Below are 18,688 nucleotides of genomic sequence, written 5' to 3' on the forward strand. Positions count from 1 at the left end.
AGAGCCACATGATTACTAGTAGTTTTGTGCATTGCTGAGGTGGTGAGATCATGCTCAACGATTGTCTCGGCTGATCTATATTTTAGCAAGTAAGTGCACATGCTTACGCACCATTTGGCATCCACATCTCTATGCGCATACCGCATCCGCCTTTTGCAACTGGCAATGCCTGTCTGTGCCTCTACATTGCACAAACCTGCCTGCCATCTTTCATGGATTCAACTATAATATGACGCCGCAGCTTGTGGCTTTCTGTAGTGACACCGTGAGCTACTGTTCACACAGAACGCCGCAAATTCTATGTAGTTGCACAGCTTTCAACATAACATCAGCTGAAATCATATTAAATGGTTCAAATGGCTCTGAGCACTATGGGACTCAACTTCTGAGGTCATTAGTCCCCTAGAACTTAGAACTAGTTAAACCTAACTAACCTAAGGACATCACAAACATCCATGCCCGAGGCAGGATTCGAACCTGAGACCGTAGCGGTCTTGCGGTTCCAGACTGCAGCGCCTTTAACTGCACGGCCACTTCGGCCGGCGTATTAATGTTACAGTGCAGGTTATCGCCTTAGAGCTATGACAAGGTAGGTGAAACGTAAATCTTAGATTCGAAAATAGATTTCGCACAGGGATAAATCAGGTGCCACAAACACATTAAAAAAAAAAAAAAAAAACTCAAAGACGAAAATGCTGGCTGCTGTGGCAACAGCTGGAATATAAATATCATTAAATATCATCTGCAGACACGTCATTCTTCCAGGGTTTCAGACTTTATCGTATTCGTTTACCCATGCATTTCAAATAACTAATTTTTAGTTTAACAGCTGCCAAATCACACTCGGAGGCTATTCACCACATATGATCAACAATTTATGCAGTACTTGGTCTCACAAATCATGAAGTTATATGACTCGCTTTTTTGGTTAAGCACACTCCGTCTTCAGGCCACGAGTGGCCTACCGGGACCATCCGACCGCCGTGTCATCCTCAGTGGAGGGTTAGCTCACCACTCTCCCAGTCATTATGATGGTATTCTTGACCGAAGCCACTACTAATCAGTCGAGTAGCTCTTCAATTGGCATTACGAGGCTGAGAGCATCCCGAAAAATGGCAACAGCACATGGCGGACTGGATGGTCACCCATCCAAGTGCCGCCCACGTCCGACAGCGCTTAACTTCGGTGATCTCATGGGAACCGGTGTTTCCACTGCGGCAAGGCCGTTGCCAGCTTTTTTGGTTACATCTTATTTATTTATTCATACAAAAGTCTTTGAAGCTTTTGGGATAGGCCTAAATCATCGGTTTTGCAAATATTGTGTCAGGGAGGTTCTAACCTCCTCGTATTTTACAAACACATACAGTACTACAGAAAATTAGTTATAGCTTGTTTTAAGCTGTGGGAGTGATACCTACCAACCATCGTTTTGACCCTTTTCACTAACAAAAAACAAACACGCTGAAATAGAATGGACTACAGCAGAAATTAATCCACTATCACTCTGACAGAATGTTCATGTTTCGACATATCGCCATTAGGGGGCTGTGCAGGAAGGAAAGTGGTGTAACAGTTAGAATCGAGTGAAACTTTTTGTGGCTTGGCAACAGTAGCGTCTCTTAAGTTTTGCTAATGATAACTGGTAGTTTGCACATGCAACTGCATTGATATTGCAGCATGCCACTAGTTGTGGTGACACTTTGTTCCATGTGTGAACCTGGTTGAACCACAAGACCACAGTGATTATACGCAACTCCAACTGTTAATTTCCTGAGGGCTTTCACCTCCTACATCTACATCTATACTGTGCAAACAACTGTGAGGTGCATGGCAGAGGGTCCCATTGAACTTGTTATTAGGGTTTCTTCCTGTTACATTCACATATGGAGCGTGGGAAGAATGATTATTTGAATGCCTCTCTGCATGCAATCATTATTCCAATCTTATCATCATGATCTTTCTCTGAGCAATATGTAGGGTGTTGTAGTCTATCCTTAGAGTAACCATTTAAAGCCGGTTCTTGAAACTTTGTTAACAGACATTGTCAGAATAGTTTATATCTGTCTTCAAGAGACTGCCATTTCTGTTCCTTCATTATCTCTGTACAGATGCATTAAACATGCCTGTGACCATTCATGCTCTGTATATGGTCAATATCCCCTATTAGTCCTATTTGGTTTGAATCCCACACACTTGAGTAATATTCTTGAATCAGTTGCACGAGTGATTTGTAAACAATCCAGTATTCTACCAATAAACCAAAGTCTACCACCTGCTTTACCTATGACTGAACCTATGTGAGGAGGAGGAGGATATTAGTGTTTAACGTCCCGTCGACAACGAGGTCATTAGAGACGGAGCGCAAGCCCATGTTAGGGAAGGATGGGGAAGGAAATCGGCCGTGCCCGTTCAAAGGAACCATCCCAGCATTTGCCTGAAGCGATTTAGGGAAAGAACCTATGTGATCATTCCATTTCATATCCATACATAGTGCTACTCCCAGGTTTTTGTATGAGTTGTTCAATTCCAGCAGTGACTCACTGATATTATAGTCATAGGGTACTACGTTTTTTCGTTTTGTGAAGTGCAAAATTTTAGATTTCTGAACATTTGGTAGCCAATCTCTGCGCCATGTTGAAACCTTATTAAGATCTGACTGAATATTTGTGCAGCTTCTTTCAGACAGTGTGAAGTGATGATTGTTCTGTATGTGTCTGGTACTTGCCTGGGGTTGGCGAGATGATTGGTATTATGGGGGAGGCAAGAGGATCAGGAGTTGGGTATAGGGATTTTCTCTTCAACTTAGTCGTCGAAGATCGTCATTGGGCGTTTGTACTTGTCACGGGACATGTCATACCGACCTAGGGAGTGGATGAAGACGTTTCCTGACCTGGAAGAGCTTTCATAGAAGGCCCTTGCCAGATCTTGGAAGTGCTCTTTTAGGAGTGAGATTTCAGCAGCGGCGTTCATATCGTCAATAGGGAATCCGAGGAGTAGGTGCAGTGCCCTCCTGAGGGCGCAGTTCTGCAACCGCTGGAGTTTGTCCAGGTGCTGCTTCGCCGCGTATCCTCAGACAGGGCATGCATACTCCATTACTGGCCGTATCAAGCCCTGATATACGTTCACATCCACAGAGCAGGGAAGGGAACTGGTTGAGTTGAGGATTGGGTATAGGATGGACATTCTGGCACAGACCTTCCTGTGGACCTCATTTATGTGGGGTTTCCACATAAGATTAGAGTCCAAGGTTATGCCAAGATACTTGGCGGTTCTGCGCCAGGGGAGTTGGGTTCTGTTTAGGTGAAGGTGGAGAGGGGGGGGGGGTTGAGGAGGTCTGCACCTTCCGAGCCTCCAGGTGATCAGCATTGCCTGCATCTTTTCAGAGTTGATGGTAATGCACCAACGACAGGCCCAAGTTTCTGTGTCATCTAAAACCCTTTGTAGCCTACGGATGACCAGGTCCTTAATCGTATTTCGTGTGTAGAAGGCTGTGTCGTCTACGTACTACACTGTGTGCACCAGGGGAGCTGTTGGGGTTGTTGGGGTGCCTGCATTGTACAGACTGTACAAAACGGGCCCCAGGACCGATCCCTGTGGCACCCCAGCACGAATACGCCTTTTGGTGGAGGTGGTGGTTTCTACTTTGACAGAGAAAGTCCTATTTGTGAGATAGCTTTTGATCTGCTTAACTATGCTCCCGGGGAACCCCTGTGTGTATAACTCGTAGAGTACCCCTCTATGCCATCCGGAGTGAAGGCTTTGGCTACATATAGTAGCACTATCCCACAGTAGCGTCTGTGGTTGAAGCCCTCTGTGGCTGCTTCAACCACTCTCAGAGTGGTTCTGCTGGAATCTGAATTGGAAGTCCAGCAGAAGTTGCTATCTGGTAATATGTTCCTGTATGGGTTTTAGCAGGAGGCGCTCATAGATCTTGCTAAGAGCTGGCAAGATGCTAATCGGCCTGTAGTGCTGCAGGAATAGAGGGTCTTTCCTGGTTTGTGTATCGCGACCACTTCCGCGTGTTTCCAGCAAGCTGGGAACTTGCGGGAACGAGTAATCTCGTTGAAGACGTTCGCTAGGTGTGTGATTGCCGAGGGCGGGAGGTTTTTAACTAACTGATTGGAGACACCATCGTGTCCTGGGGCCTTATTTGCGGGGGGGAGACCTAGTTACTTTTGCCACATCCTCTGGGGCAAAAAGTGTGGGTTCGTCCTCTGGGTCCTCCTCAGAATTGAGGAAGACGGCCAGTTGATGATGGACCGCCTCTTCATGCTCTTCATCCTGGGGTTCTGCCGCTTGAAACTGCTTCTCGAAGGAGTCGGCGAGGGCGTTGGCCCTTTCAGCGTGACTGTAGGCCAGACCCCACTCGCCATGCAGTGGCGGCATCCAAGCGCGTCTTTTGGCGAATTGCTTGGTTGCTTGCCAAAGTGTGTGATCGTATACTTTGAGAGCCGTGAGGCGGTTTTGCCATTGCTGGTTTCTGTGCTCATTGAGTGGGACCTTCAGCTCTCTCTGTAGACGATTGAGGAGCCACCTGGTGGCCTGATCTCTGATGATCTTCCACTCGTTTTCCACTCTGTTCTTATGTCGAATTGGAGCTAGCAAATATTCTGGGAGCTGTATTTTTGGGGGCGGCCAATCCCATTCCGGGGGCGTGGCCTCTTCCGCTGCTTGCAAGATGGAGCTTGTTAGATATTGTAGCGCTTGTTCTACGAGGTGCATTCAAGTTCTAAGGCTTCCGATTTTTTTTCTGATTAACTACTCACCCAAAATCGATGAAACTGGCGTTACTTCTCGACGTAATCGCCCTGCAGACGTACACATTTTTCACAACGCTGACGCCATGATTCCATGGCAGCGGCGAAGGCTTCTTTAGGAGTCTGTTTTGACCACTGGAAAATAGTTGAGGCAATAGCAGCACGGCTGGTGAATGTGCGGCCATGGAGAGTGTTTTTCATTGTTGGAAAAAGCCAAAAGTCACTAGGAGCCAGGTCAGGTGAGTAGGGAGCTTGAGGAATCACTTCAAAGTTGTTATCACGAAGAAACTGTTGCTTAATGTTAGCTCGATGTGCGGGTTCGTTGTCTTGGTGAAACAGCACACGTGCAGCCCTTCCCGGACGTTTTTGTTGCAGTGCAGGAAGGAATTTGTTCTTCAAAACATTTTCGTAGGATGCACCTGTTACCGTAGTGCCCTTTGGAACGCAATGGGTAAGAATTACGCCCTCGCTGTCCCAGAACATGGACACCATCATTTTTTCAGCACTGGCGGTTACCCGAAATTTTTTTGGTGGCGGTGAATCTGTGTGCTTCCATTGAGCTGACTGGCGCTTTGTTTCTGGATTGAAAAATGGCATCCACGTCTCATCCATTGTCACAACCGACGAAAAGAAAGTCCCATTCATGCTGTCGTTGCACGTCAACATTGCTTGGCAACATGCCACACGGGCAGCCATGTGGTCGTCCATCAGCATTCGTGGCACCCACCTGGATGACACTTTTCGCATTTTCAGGTCGTCATGCAGGATTGTGTGCACAGAATCCACAGAAATGCCAACTCTGGAGGCGATCTGTTCAACAGTCATTCGGCGATCCCCCAAAACAATTCTCTCCACTTTCTCGATCATATCGTCAGACCGGCTTGTGCGAGCCCGAGGTTGTTTCGGTTTGTTGTCACACGATGTTCTGCCTTCATTAAACTGTCGCACCCACGAACGCACTTTCGACACATCCATAACTCCATCACCACATGTCTTCTTCAACTGTCGATGAATTTCAATTGGTTTCACACCACACAAATTCAGAAAACGAATGATTGCACGCTGTTCAAGTAAGGAAAACGTCACCATTTTATGTATTCAAAACAGTTCTCATTCTCGCCGCTGGCGGTAAAATTCCATCTGCCGTACGGTGCTGCCATCTCTGGGACGTATTGACAATGAACGCGGCCTCATTTTAAAACAATGCACATGTTTCTATCTCTTTCCAGTCCGGAGAAAAAAAAAATCAGAGGCCTTAGAACTTGAATGCACCTCGTACTGTTTCGGCAGTAGGTGGCGGAGCGCGAGCGATATCAGAGGCGACAGTTACTCGATATCGCTCCCAGTCTGTACCTTTGTAAGACGTCTGGTACAGTGGGAGTGCTAGTCATTCTCCCACATCGATCTCTAGAATTACTGGGTTGTGGTCAGAGGACATTTTGTTGACTGTCCTTGCGGCCACAAACCCTGCGATCCTCCTAGTGAGGGTTATGTCTAACACGTCGGGCTTACCTCCATTTTTTGGAAAGTGTGTGGGCTCGACTGGGCCCCATGTTTCGAAGTGGTGGATGCGCACTAATCGTTGCAGTTTGGCGCCTGCTCTGGAGGTTACTCTAGAGTTCCAATCTGGGTGTTTGGCACTGAAGTCACCTCCTATTACGAGTTTGCCTTCAATTTGCCCTAAACAGGTATGTCTCCCTCATCTATCTAGTCTCGTGGGGGTCTGTAGATTGCAACGATTGTTAGGGGTCCAGCGGCAGTGGTTACTTCTACCACCACATGCCACAGCTTCGATTTTATCGGTAGCTGGTAAGAATACCTGGTGGTGGGGGATCCCTCTTTCTATGTAAATGGCCACTCCTCCGCCTTGGGTTGGCCTGTCCTTGCGGTAGCTAACGTAGTTGGGGACTGTTGCTTGTATTCCCTGCTTTAAGTGGGTTTCCCCCATCATGCATATGCCGATGAAGAACTCCTTTATGAGTTCTCTGAACTCGACCTCTTAATTAACAATGCCATCTGCGTTAAAGACGCACATTGTCAAGCCTTGGATATTTGGTCATCTATCCATGATGGGGTTTTGAAACTACTGAAGGTGTCGCAGAGGGTAACGACTGCTGGAGTACTGCCTGAATTGCAACGAGGATCTGGGTGTTCTGCTTCTGGGCCTCCCTGAATTCCTTCATCATTTCCATGACGAGGTTCGTGGTCTGGACCATAATGTTTAGCACCTGATCCAAGGGGGTGGAATGTGTTTGGGGTACCCTAAGGTTTCCTCTGTCTTGGTGGGCTTGGTTGTTGTTGTAGTGTGTTTCCTGGTGTTGTTCTTGTGACTGTGTTTGGTGTTGTGGTGATAGGACTACGTTTTCATGGCATCTCGAAGGAGAAACCACTTCCACGTATGTTGCCCTTGGTAGATCCGGTCTTGGTTTTACCCAAGCCTTGTCCGTGTGTGTTGCTGTGTATTGTTTCTTTGTGTGACAGTTTTGGGTGGTGGTGTTTTGTCTGCATGTGTGGTGGGCAGCCTTTGCGCCCTTTACCTGCTGTGCATGTCGTTTGTGGACCTCGCAATCTTGGTAACTTGCTGTGCGGTTTTTTCCACACGTCGTGATCCTTTTTTGCGAGTCCATGTGTTTTAGTGTGCAGGACCTTGTGTCATGTGCTTCGGCGCTCTTCCTGCATCTTATCGCCATGGTGCAATGTGCGGCGATATGGTTTAGGCCTTGGCACCTAAAGCACTGCACCGTCTTGTTTTTATGGTGCAGCGGCTCAGTGGTGACAGGCACCGCCAAGACCATTTTTATTTCCCTCTTGTTTTGGAGGATATCTGGAAGCGTGACCTGGCATAGGGGCCACTTACTTTCAACTTTGCCCATCTGCTGGACAGCCTTGACTACGTACCCCTGGGCAGTCAAGTCTGTTTTGATTGCCTTGGGGGGGGGGGGGGGGGGGGGGGACAGTCGTCTTGGGAGGTCTCTGATTACTATGTTCTTGTTCCGTGTTTTTGTTGTGGGGAACATGTAGTGGTGTATGTTTTTGTTTGTGAGAAGTGTTTTGATTGTGTTGTAGTGTTCCAATGTGTTAAGTGTTATTTTTATTTTGTCACCACCAGCAGGTTTTGCCTTAAAACTGTCTCCCCGATTTTCGATTTTAACAGCTTGAAGAGTTCCTCATAATTCCAAGGAAACTCTGCGACAATCGGTGGGAGTTGGTGGATGACCTATTTCTGTGTTTGTGCTTCTGTTGTGTTGTTTTGTGTTGTCTCTGGCTCATCAGCCACCGCCTGAAACATGTTCTGTGTGAGTTCCACTCCCCTGGCCGCCGGAAGCCTCGGCTGGCGAAAGGTTTTCTTCGTCCGAATCCTGCCCGGTTATGTGGTTCCCTTCCAGGGCGACAGTTTCCTGGTTCCCTCCCAGGGCGACTACAGGTGCTGTCGGGGGCGCAGGCTCCTCAGAGGGTGAGGGAGTGGTTGTGGTACTGGAGCGTTTCTTGCTCTTAGGGTGCTTGTCCTTGTAGTCCTTGTTTACACGCCGCTGTTTGGATGAGGTGGACTTGTGTGGTGGGGATTTAAGGTATTTGGATCGGGTAGAGGGTTGGGTTGAGGTGGTGGGTTTGGGGAGGATTTCGATTGGCAGACGGGTTGTCTGCTTGCCTTTACTCAGGGATGCAATGTAGTTTGGTAGGTTGTTGGTGGCGTTGGCAAGCAGGAACGGACTTAGGACGAGGCTAGGAGGGGTGGGATCGCAAGTACTGACGATGTATCTTGATGTTGGCGTATTGTGTATAACAGCATTTGGTGTATTTCTCGCCATGTCGGGAGCGGAAAAGGGGGCTGCTGCCAAGGGAGTGTCAGTTACAGCCATCGTTGTCACCGTTAGGTGACCCGGCTGTATTGCTGGCCCTATTTTTCTGGTGACACGGAAGTCTGGATGGCGGCGGCGGAAACCTTCTCTGCAGTTCCACAGTCGGCTTCCAGGCCCTGGCCCACATTTTCCCCAACCTTGGGGCCTCTTGTCGACAGCTTCGACCCCAAGGCACCACTGGAGCTAGACATCATGGAAATCAAAAAAGAACACGGCAACTCTGCTGTCGGGCGTCACCAAAAATTATCCTGCCCACCGTAATTGCTTACTTCAGACCTCAATTGAGTTCCCGCCGATGCTTTGATAAAAGTAAAGGCAAGGATACTCCTGGTTTGTCACCCGTGCAAGCGGGGGACTATGGCTGAAGGTGTGCTAGTAAGAGGAGCAATGCTCAACCCTTCACTGCCACTCAGCGAGTGCACTTCCCCAGTATTCTACCAATAAACCAAAGTCTATCACCTGCTTTACCTATGACTGAACCTATGTGAACATTTCATTTCATATCCGTACATGGTCCTACCCCCAGGTTTTTGTATGAGTTGTTCGATTTCAACAGTGACTCACTGATATTATAGTCATAGGGTACTACGTTTTTTCGTTTTGTGAAGTCCAAAATTTTACATTTCAGAAGATTTAGAGTAAGTAGCCAACTCTGCGCCATATTGAAACCTTATTAAGATCTGAATGAATATTTATGAAGCATCTTTCAGATCGTACTTCATTCTAGGTAACTGCGTCAACTGCAAAAAACCCTGATGTTGCTATTAATATTGTCTGCAAGGTCATTAGTATACAACACAAACAGCAAGGGTCCCAACACACTTCCCTGGGGCACACCTGAAGTTACTTTTACATCTGATGGTTACTCTCCATCCAAGATAACTTGTTTTGTTCTCCCTACCAAAAAGTCCTCAATACAGTCACAAATTTCTCTTGATACCCCATATGATCGAATTTTTGCAATGAGCATAGGTGCAGTACCGAGTCAAATGCTTTTCAGATATCAAGAAACACTGTATCTTCCTAGTTGCCTTGATCCAGATTGTTCAGTATGTCATGTAAGAGAAGTGCGAGTTGTGTTTCACATGATCGATGTTTTCGAAATCCAAGCTGGTTATCATTGAGAAGGTCATTCTGTTCAAGATACCTCATTGTGTTTGAGCTCAGAATATGTTCTAAGATTCTACAACAAATCGATGTCAACAATATTGGACGATAGTTTTGTGGGTTAGTTCTACTACTCTTCTTGCAGATGGGTATGACCTACACCTTTTTTCCAAAAACTAGGCACAATTTTTTGTTCGAGGGATTTATGATAGATTACTGTGAGAAGAGTGGCTAACTCAGCCGCAAATTCGGTATAGCATTTGACGGGGATTCCATTGGAGCCTGGAGCTTTGTTCAATTTTAACAATTTCAGCTGTTCCTCAACGTCACTGACACTAATACTTATTTCTTCTCTCTTTTCAGTGGTACGAGGATTAAATTGGGGCAATTCTCCTGGTGTTTGCTTTGTAAAAGAACTTTTTGTTGGGCGGTTGATTTGGAGGAGGAGACCAAACAGCGAGGTCATCGATCCTGGAACATTTGAAAACGGAGTTAAGTATTTCAACTTTTGCTTTGCTGACCTCAATTTCAGTTTCTGTCTCATTCACTAGAGACTAGACACTATGTTTTGTGCCATTAACACCCTGAACATAGAACCAGAATTTCTTTGGAGTTTGTGAAATGTCATTTGATAATATTCCGTTACGGTAGTCACTGAAGGCATCACGCACTGATCATTGCGTTATTAGCTTACATTCACCATTAGTTGAATTTAATGTACCATGGTGACGAGTTTGTGATAAATCTTCAATGTGAAGTTGCCTTGAAATAGTATACTGGCATAACACGCAATTAAATACAGCGTCTTCCAAGTTATCGAAGGTACGAGTACAGCAAAGATCATTACCCTAAAGATACTCCTCGTTTTGAAAGGAATGCTTCAACACCCAGCAATTGCCTTTGGTACGGGTTGTATAAACTTTGGCTGGACGTATACTATAGCGTGTAAGGCGGAAATTTAAATGATAGTGACTAGTACACATCAAAGATTTTCGGTTTTAAAAACAGCAAAGGCAGGAAAGTAGAAGAGATTATTGTGTGCCAACTACCTCCTATACAGTGCGTTAGATAAATGCAAATACTGTGAAAAGTGGCAGCCCAGCTATTAGCTCTAAATCGGTGTGGCACGAGTTTTTGTTCGCATGTTACTACCTTGCGCAAGAGAACATTGACCATGCATATGTTTATGGCAAGCCTTAGTTTGCTCTATATCTACTGGATTACAACGACTGTTTTGCCTAAACAATCACAGCGTCAACAGATTTTTGTAAACACATCGAACGTAATTTTTATTACCGACAGGGAATACCTCAGTATTGCCATAGACACTGCCCTTATACGCAACGGATGGGTGCGACGAAATCTTTGGTTAGTGCTTCGAAGTACTTATTTCTGGATCTATTTATCTTTACAGAATTTGACAATATGTAGTTAAGTTCTAGTGCTGGGGTAATTTTTAACCTTTTATCATTCACAAAAGAAATTTGTTGCCTAAATAAATTCGCTACCTAGGGTTTAATTAATAAAATGGTCATAGGTATTTTTCTTTGCAATCCCATATTATAGTTGGTATGAGATGTACTAGCACAAAAAGAGTATCGCACGCAACTTAGTTTGTGGCAATATCATCTCCATTTTAGTATACAACCTTTTTATTTCTTATAACTGATTCAGCATGTGATATTATGGAGCACTTGTGGCTGGATGGGATATAAGATTTCAATAGTTCACCCAGCAGTTGTGGATGTCGTGGTACTGATGTGACTGGAGACCAGAATTATAAGTCATTGTATTTATGGTGATTTGTATGAAAGAACATAATGAGATGCAACTCCTTCATAATGGTAAGGGATCAACAGGAAACACGACACCGTGGTCTCTGGTTTCTTAAACTATCAAGAGATTGATGTCATTATCAAAAATGCAAGATAGATGAGATAAGCTTACATGCTTTTTTGCGCATAGATCTGGACTAGCCCTCCATTTTGATGACAGTTTACTGTCCACAACTGAATTTCTTTCAGATAAGTTTTTAAAAAGCTGGCCTGACATTTGGGAGGAGTGAGTTTAAATTCGTCTTCCGGCCATTTGTATTAGCTTTTCTGTGAATCTGCTAAATAAAAAAATCTTCATGGGGTGGTAAGCCATTATCTTCCTATCTATTTTAAACCAAACTGTATGTCAGTGTTTGATAGTCATGTTCAATGTGTTTGTCAGAGTGGAGGATTGTTATCATCGACATGTAACCACGAAATCACAGTGTGTGCTCTGTAATAGAAAACACAGTAATATTGTGATATGGAAGCTGTAGAACGTCGGTATGCAGAACCCCTTGTGACGTCTTAACTAAGAAGCCAATCTTCGACACTGTCGTAACCTTCATCATCTACAACACAAAGTATCTGTCATAAGGGAGTCTTGAAAGTTGTTCCTCAACAGTGCTGTGAATACTAGTCACTTAGGATATGGCTACATTCTGTAACGATGCTTACCACTTGCCATAAGTAGTAATTATACAAATTACCTTCAGCACTTTGTTTTCTCATGATGACTTACAAGAAGGCTCTGCAATGCAAATTGTGCAACGTACTTAACATTTTCTTTGCTCCAAGCATACAAACCACACACACCATATGTTGTAAAGTAGACCTCTGCCTCATGGTCTCTGGTTACAAAACACTATATTGTTTTCATATCCAGCCCCCATAACAACTTCCATATCACAAGCATTGTAAAAATTTCTGTTACATAATCTTTAAATGTTTTTTTGTTTTGCTCGCAGCAAATTTTATTCACCATCACTATTTTCGTTCTGATACTCATACAGTTAACCTAACAGTTTTATGATGTCATGAGTAATATGTATGGGCAAAGCTGTTCTTTTTGCGGAACCTTTCGTTTTGAGATAGTTCTTATTGAACTAGTTCAAATGAACTATGTAGTTTATTTTTAATGATAAAGACAATAAATAAGAGCACCCGGAAAAGCCTGTAAACTAATAAGTTGAGAACAGTGTTTTATTGCCTGTAATATACTAAGTACGGAGTATCGCTCTGCATGCACTTGGTATTAGTATTTTTGACTTCTAAAAGTCCTGTATCATCTATTGATATTCATGACATGCTCTCCACGTTATTTAAGTAATGACATATGTAATCGTTGCTGGCTTAAACCATTTTAACCCTTATCCGTGAAAGTGGTCCATGACTGAAACTGGTCGATATTTGGGTTTAAAATAAAAGTAGCTTATGGTCAAACATGCATTTTATAGTTTTTTTTTTCTCTCCAAATCAAACACTGCCATGCACTATAAGATTCAGCAATAGCAGCAGGGCAGTAATATAATCATCCTCTTAAATATTCCCTCACAAAAGACTTTTTTTTTACCATTCATATTTTCTGGTAGATTGTTGAATTGGTTAATAAAATCAACAGGGTGCGCATTACCATATTCTTCAAAATCACTAAATTCCTTATAATGAACACAAAAAGATAAATTAGACTTTTCATACATGTTAGGGGAGAGTGGTGAGACTTGATCCCTTTTTTACATTTTATTTTTTAAAGCGGTTGGTATAAACATCAGGAAAGAACTAAAATGTGTAATAAATAGTCAGTTTTTAACTCTTTCTGTCCCTATTTTTAATTCAATCCTTTGCCATTTACTATCATCATAAAAAATTAAAAACTAAAGCCATGCAGAATGGATCAAATCTCACCATATGTGGGACACTTGATCCCTTTTACGGAGAGACTTTATTGTGGTAAATAAAACAATTTATTCATTATTCAAACCAAATTTTATTTTGTCTATAAGATTTGTAAGAGGAACTGAGGTTTAGTAACAAAAGAAATTCACATAATAACTTTAGAAAACAAATTCATTCATGATCTCTAGAGGCATGCTTGAAATGCAATTTGTAGCCTACAAAACATGTTATGAGATCATAAAAAGTCACTAAGTTATCAAATATATATAACATTCACCATGGCGCTCGGGGGGTCACATCACCTGAAGATGGGCTTATAAGAGCCCAAAACCAGTCATGTGATAATAAAAGAACTTTACAAATGAAGTGGTATTTTCAACCAGTTTTCATGTTTATAGCTGATCCTCAGTAGCATTTTTATGTTTGCTATACAACCTATAGATTTATCATCTATGCTTAAAGTGTGAGGAGGTGGCAGACGTAAAAGGGCAGGGGTCTTTTAATAGTCGGCAGTTCGAACATAGGGCGAATGGCAGCCGTTTCCCTTAGGGAAATGGCAGCAAGGGACAGGAAAGGACATATTCCAGCAGCTACTGAGGGGACAGAGTGCAACAAACTGCAGATTGTGACACATGTTGGAACAAATGATGACTCTTGTCAGGGCTCCGAGGTCATTCTTGGGTCATTCCAGTGGCTGTCGGAGAAGGTTGAGAAGACCAGTGCTGTGTGTGGAGTTTCAGTGAAGCTCACAATTTGCAGCATTGTCTTCATAACAGATCATGACCCTTTGGTACCGTTCATCCAGAACCAGAACTTTACCTTAATGACGATCCGCTCACTATAGTGGAGACATATCGATTCTAAGGACTGATTTTCGACACTCAATTGTCGTGACTTCCTCAACTTTGTCTTCTTAAGCAGAAGTGCTGGCAGCACCTCAATGCCCTCCGCTGCCTGAGAAACACCAACTGGGGTGCAGATCGCTCTACGATGCTGCAGCTGTACAGAGCCCTTGTTCAATCCTGCCTTGACTATGGGAGTCTGGTTTATGGTTTGGTGGCACCCTCAGCATTGCATTTACTCGATCCAGTGCACTACTGTGCATTCACCTAGCAACAAAAGCTTTTCGGACGAGTCCAGTGAGCTGCATCCTGGTGGAGGCCGGAGTCCCTCCATTGCAGGTTAGGCGTGCACAACTGTGCGCATCCGAATCACCGTGTCCTTTTCTCACCTACAGCGGTTCATCTCTCGCATTGGTGGCCAAGGTCAGGGCTTCCAATTGCAGTTCGTGTCTGATCCCTTCTTTCCGAACAGGAGTCCTTGCCTTTACCACCTATACTTGAGGTCCATTAATGTACACCTCCATGGTGTACACCTAGGCCGCGGCTTCACCTGGACCTCTCACATGACCCTAAGGACTCAGTTAACCCGCGGCCCTCCGCTGCCATTTCCTCTCGATTCTTGACACGTACTGAGGCCACGAAGTGGTTTACACTGGCAGCTCGATGGCTGATGCTCACGTTGGCTTCGCGTATGTCCATTGAGGACATATTGAACAGCATTCCTTGCCCGATGGCTGCAGTGTTTTCGCGGCTGAGCTGGTGGCTATATCTCATGCTCTTGAGCACATCTGTTCATGCCCTGGGGAGTCGTTTCTTCTGTGTACTGACACCTTGAGCAGCCTACAAGCTATCAACCAGTGCTACCCTCATCATCCTTTGGTAGCGACCATCTGGGAGTCCATCTATGCCCTGGAACGGTCCAGTCGTTCAGTGGTGTTTGTGGGGACCCCAGGTCACGTCGGAATCCCAGGCAACAAACTTGCCGACTGGCTGGCCAAACAGGCTACGCGGAACACGCTTGTGGAGATTGGCTTCTCTGCAATTGACCTGTATTCAGTAATACGCCACAAGGTTTTGCAGCTTTGGGAGACAAAAGGGCATAACCTCAGCACGCACAACAAACTGCATGCCATTAGGAAGACTATGAATGTGTGGCAGTCCTCTATGCGGGCCTCTTTCAGGGACTCTGTGATTCTCTGCTGGCTCTGCATTGGCCACGCGTGGATGACACATGGCTGCCTCCTGTCCTGTGATGACCCACCTCTGTGTCAGTGCAGCGCCCAACTAACAGTGACCCATATCTTGGTGAGCTGTCCTTCTTTGCCTGCCCTGCGATGGACTCTTCAGTTACCAGATTCATTACCATTAATTTTAGCTTTTAATTTTAATTGGCTAATTTAGTTTTATGTTTTATACGGGACAGTGGGTTTTATCGTTCTATATAAGTTTTAGCGCATGTCCTTTGTCCCTTTCTATTCTGCACTCTAATGCTTTTAGAGTGGATGTTTTTGTGTATCACAGTGTGTCTGGCTTTTCCTTTTTATTCTTGTGGTTGGCCAGCCACTGTCATCTGCGCTCTTGTTTTTACCACTTCTACCTGTTCCTTGCTTCTCTCTGCGGTTTCCTTTTCCTGTTTTGCCCATAGTAGTGTTGGGTGTCCTGTCATTCTTCTGGTTCTTCCTTTCTCCTGTTATTGTGCTGTATGTCTCCTTTTTTTCTTATTTCCCTTGTGTAATTATTTTACCGTGAACAAGGGACTGATGACCTCACAGTTTGGTCCGTTACCGCCCCCACCCCTCACCCCCTCTTTTAAACCAACCAACCCTTTGGTTCACCAGAGTTCAGAGGAAGGACTGAACCAGAGACTTTACAGGTTCTGTGATAAGCTGTCTGCGACTTCCTGGACTTGTGCTATAAGATTGAGAACTATAGGGTGCCTCTAAATGGGTCAGGTGTGCACTACACGTCAGAAGCTGCAGGTAGCTGAAGGTGTGTGGAGTGGGCTTAAGAATTAGGCGACTCTCTGTCCAATTGAAACTGAGGGTAGCAAAGCGAAAGTTGAAATGCTTAACTCTGTTTTCAAATGTTCCTTTGCAAAGGAAAATCTGGGAGAAATTCCCAATTTAATCCTTATCACTGAAGAGATGAATGAAATAAGTATTAGTGTCAGTGGTATTGAGAAACAGCTGAAATCGTTAAAAATGAACAAAACTCCAGGCCCCAGTGGAATCCCTGTCAGATTCTATACTGGATTTGCGACTGAGTTAGCCTCTCTTTTAGCTATAATCTGTTGTAGATCCTCCTTGGAAAAATGCACAGTTCATGTCCGACTACAAGAATGGTAGTAGAAATGACCCACAAAACTACTGTCCAGTATCCTTGACATCGATCTGTTGTAGAATTTTAGAACATATTTTGAGCTCAAACATAATTAGGTATCGTGAACAGAATGAACTCCTCAATGCCAACCAGCATGGATTTCAAAAGCATTGATTATGTGAAAGCCAACTTGCACTTTTCTCACGTGTCATACTGGAAGTTTTGGATCTAGGCAACAAGACAGATGTAGTGTTTCTTGATTTCCGAAAAGTATTTGAGTCAGTGCCACACCTACACTTGTTATCGAAGGTATGATCATGTGGGGTATCAAGTGAAATTTGTGCCTGGACTGAGAGTCATTGCAAGATGTATGAGTAACTTCACATGTGCTCCAGGGAAGTGTGTTGGGAGCCTTGTTGTTCATATTCTATATTAATGACCTTGCTGATAACATTAATGGTAACATCAGGATTTTTTTGCAGATGATGCAATTATCCATAATGAAGTATTATCTGAAAGAAGCTGCATAAATATTCAGTCTGATCTTGATATGATTTCAACTTGGTGCAGAGATTAGCAGCTTGCTCTAAATATTCAAAAATGTAAAATTTTACACTTCACAAAACAAAAAAATGTGGTATGTGATGACTATAATATCAGTGAATCACTATTGGAATCTGCCAACTCATACATATACATGGGTATAACACTTTGTAGGGATATAAAATGGAGTGATCACATAGGTTCAGTTGTGTGTAAAGCAGGTGGTAAACTTAGTTTTATTGGCAGAATACTGGGGAATGTAGTCGGTCTACAAAAGAGATTCCTGACAAATCACTTATACGACCAGTTGTAGAATATTACTTAAGTGTGTGGGACCCGTACATGATAGGACTAACAGGGGATATGGAACATATAAAGAGAAAAGCTTTAGGAAGAGGTTTGTTTAATACTGAAGGAACTGAATTGGCAGAGTCTTGAAGAAAGATGTAAACTATCATGAGAAAGGTTATTAACAATGTTTTAAGAACTGGCTTTAAATGATTACTCTAGGGATATAATATAATCCCCTGCATATAAGTCACATAGGGATCTTGAGGATAAGATTAGAATAATTTTTGCATGCAGAGCAGTATTCAATCAATCATTCTTCCCACACTCCATATGTGAATGGAACAGGAAGAAGCCCTAATAACTGATATGGGATGTACTCTCTGCTATGCCCCTCAAGGTGGTTTGCAGAGTATAGGTGCAGATGTAGAAGTAGAAAGTGACAGTGTTACTTCCTCTCTTTATCCTGAAATGCATATTGTTCATTTTGTTTATGTTCATCGTAAATTTATTACACACTGCCAAACTCTAAAAATTCTTAATGGTTTCATTTGTTTTCTGTAACAGGAGTTCTGATGTTTATCAGTGACTATGATGTTGCAGTCATCTACATCTACATCCATACTCCGGAAGCCACCTGACGGTGTGTGGCGGAGGATACCTTGAGTACCTCTATCAGTTCTCACTTCTATTCCAGTTTCGTATTGTTCGTGGAAAGAAGGATTGTCGGTATGCCTCTCTGTGGGCTCTAATCTCTCTGATTTTATCCTCATGGTCTCTTCGTGAGATATACATGGGAGGGAACAATATACTGCTTGACTCCTCAGTGAAGGTATGTTCTTGAAACTTCAACAAAAGCCTGTACCGAGCTACTGAGCATCTCTCCTGCAGAGTATTCCACTGGAGTTTATCTATCATCTCGGTAATGCTTTCGTGATTACTAAATGATCCTGTAACGAAGTACGCTGCTCTCCGTTGGATCTTCTCTATCTCTTCTATCAACCCTATCTGGTACGGATCCCACGCTGGTGAGCGGTATTCAAGCAGTGAGTGCCCCCCAGGGGGTCCACAACTCTTTTGTGGATACATGCGTATCGAGCACGGAACCCTGAGCTAATGTGGCCCTCCTTCCTTTCCGGGCTGCATACCTTCCTTTTCCGCATCCTTCCCTATCCCCCATCTTCGCCCCCCCTCCCCTCACCTCTGGCTCTTTCCTTCCCTTTCTCCCCCTCTGGGAGTATGGTTTGTGCCTACGTCCGGAG

At 44.1% G+C, this 18,688-nt stretch overlaps 1 protein-coding gene and 1 pseudogene across 2 annotated transcripts in view; one reads left to right on the forward strand and one right to left on the reverse strand.

Annotated features, from left to right (window-relative positions):
- Positions 1 to 1,113: 1,113 nt before the first annotated feature.
- LOC124790759 lies at positions 1,114 to 1,231 on the reverse strand (annotated as a pseudogene).
- Positions 1,232 to 10,639: 9,408 nt separating this feature from the next.
- LOC124790026 (heparanase-like) overlaps positions 10,640 to 18,688 on the forward strand; it is a 312,355-nt gene continuing 304,306 nt past the window's right edge. For both annotated transcript variants that reach the window (XM_047257580.1, XM_047257581.1), the window contains exon 1: positions 10,640 to 11,092. In XM_047257580.1, the coding sequence (XP_047113536.1) occupies positions 10,899 to 11,092 (194 nt within the window). In that variant the 5' untranslated portion in view covers positions 10,640 to 10,898. The remainder of the gene's footprint in view (positions 11,093 to 18,688) is intronic.

This window comes from Schistocerca piceifrons, chromosome 3 (genome assembly GCF_021461385.2).
Source record: "Schistocerca piceifrons isolate TAMUIC-IGC-003096 chromosome 3, iqSchPice1.1, whole genome shotgun sequence".
NCBI lineage: Eukaryota > Metazoa > Arthropoda > Insecta > Orthoptera > Acrididae > Schistocerca > Schistocerca piceifrons.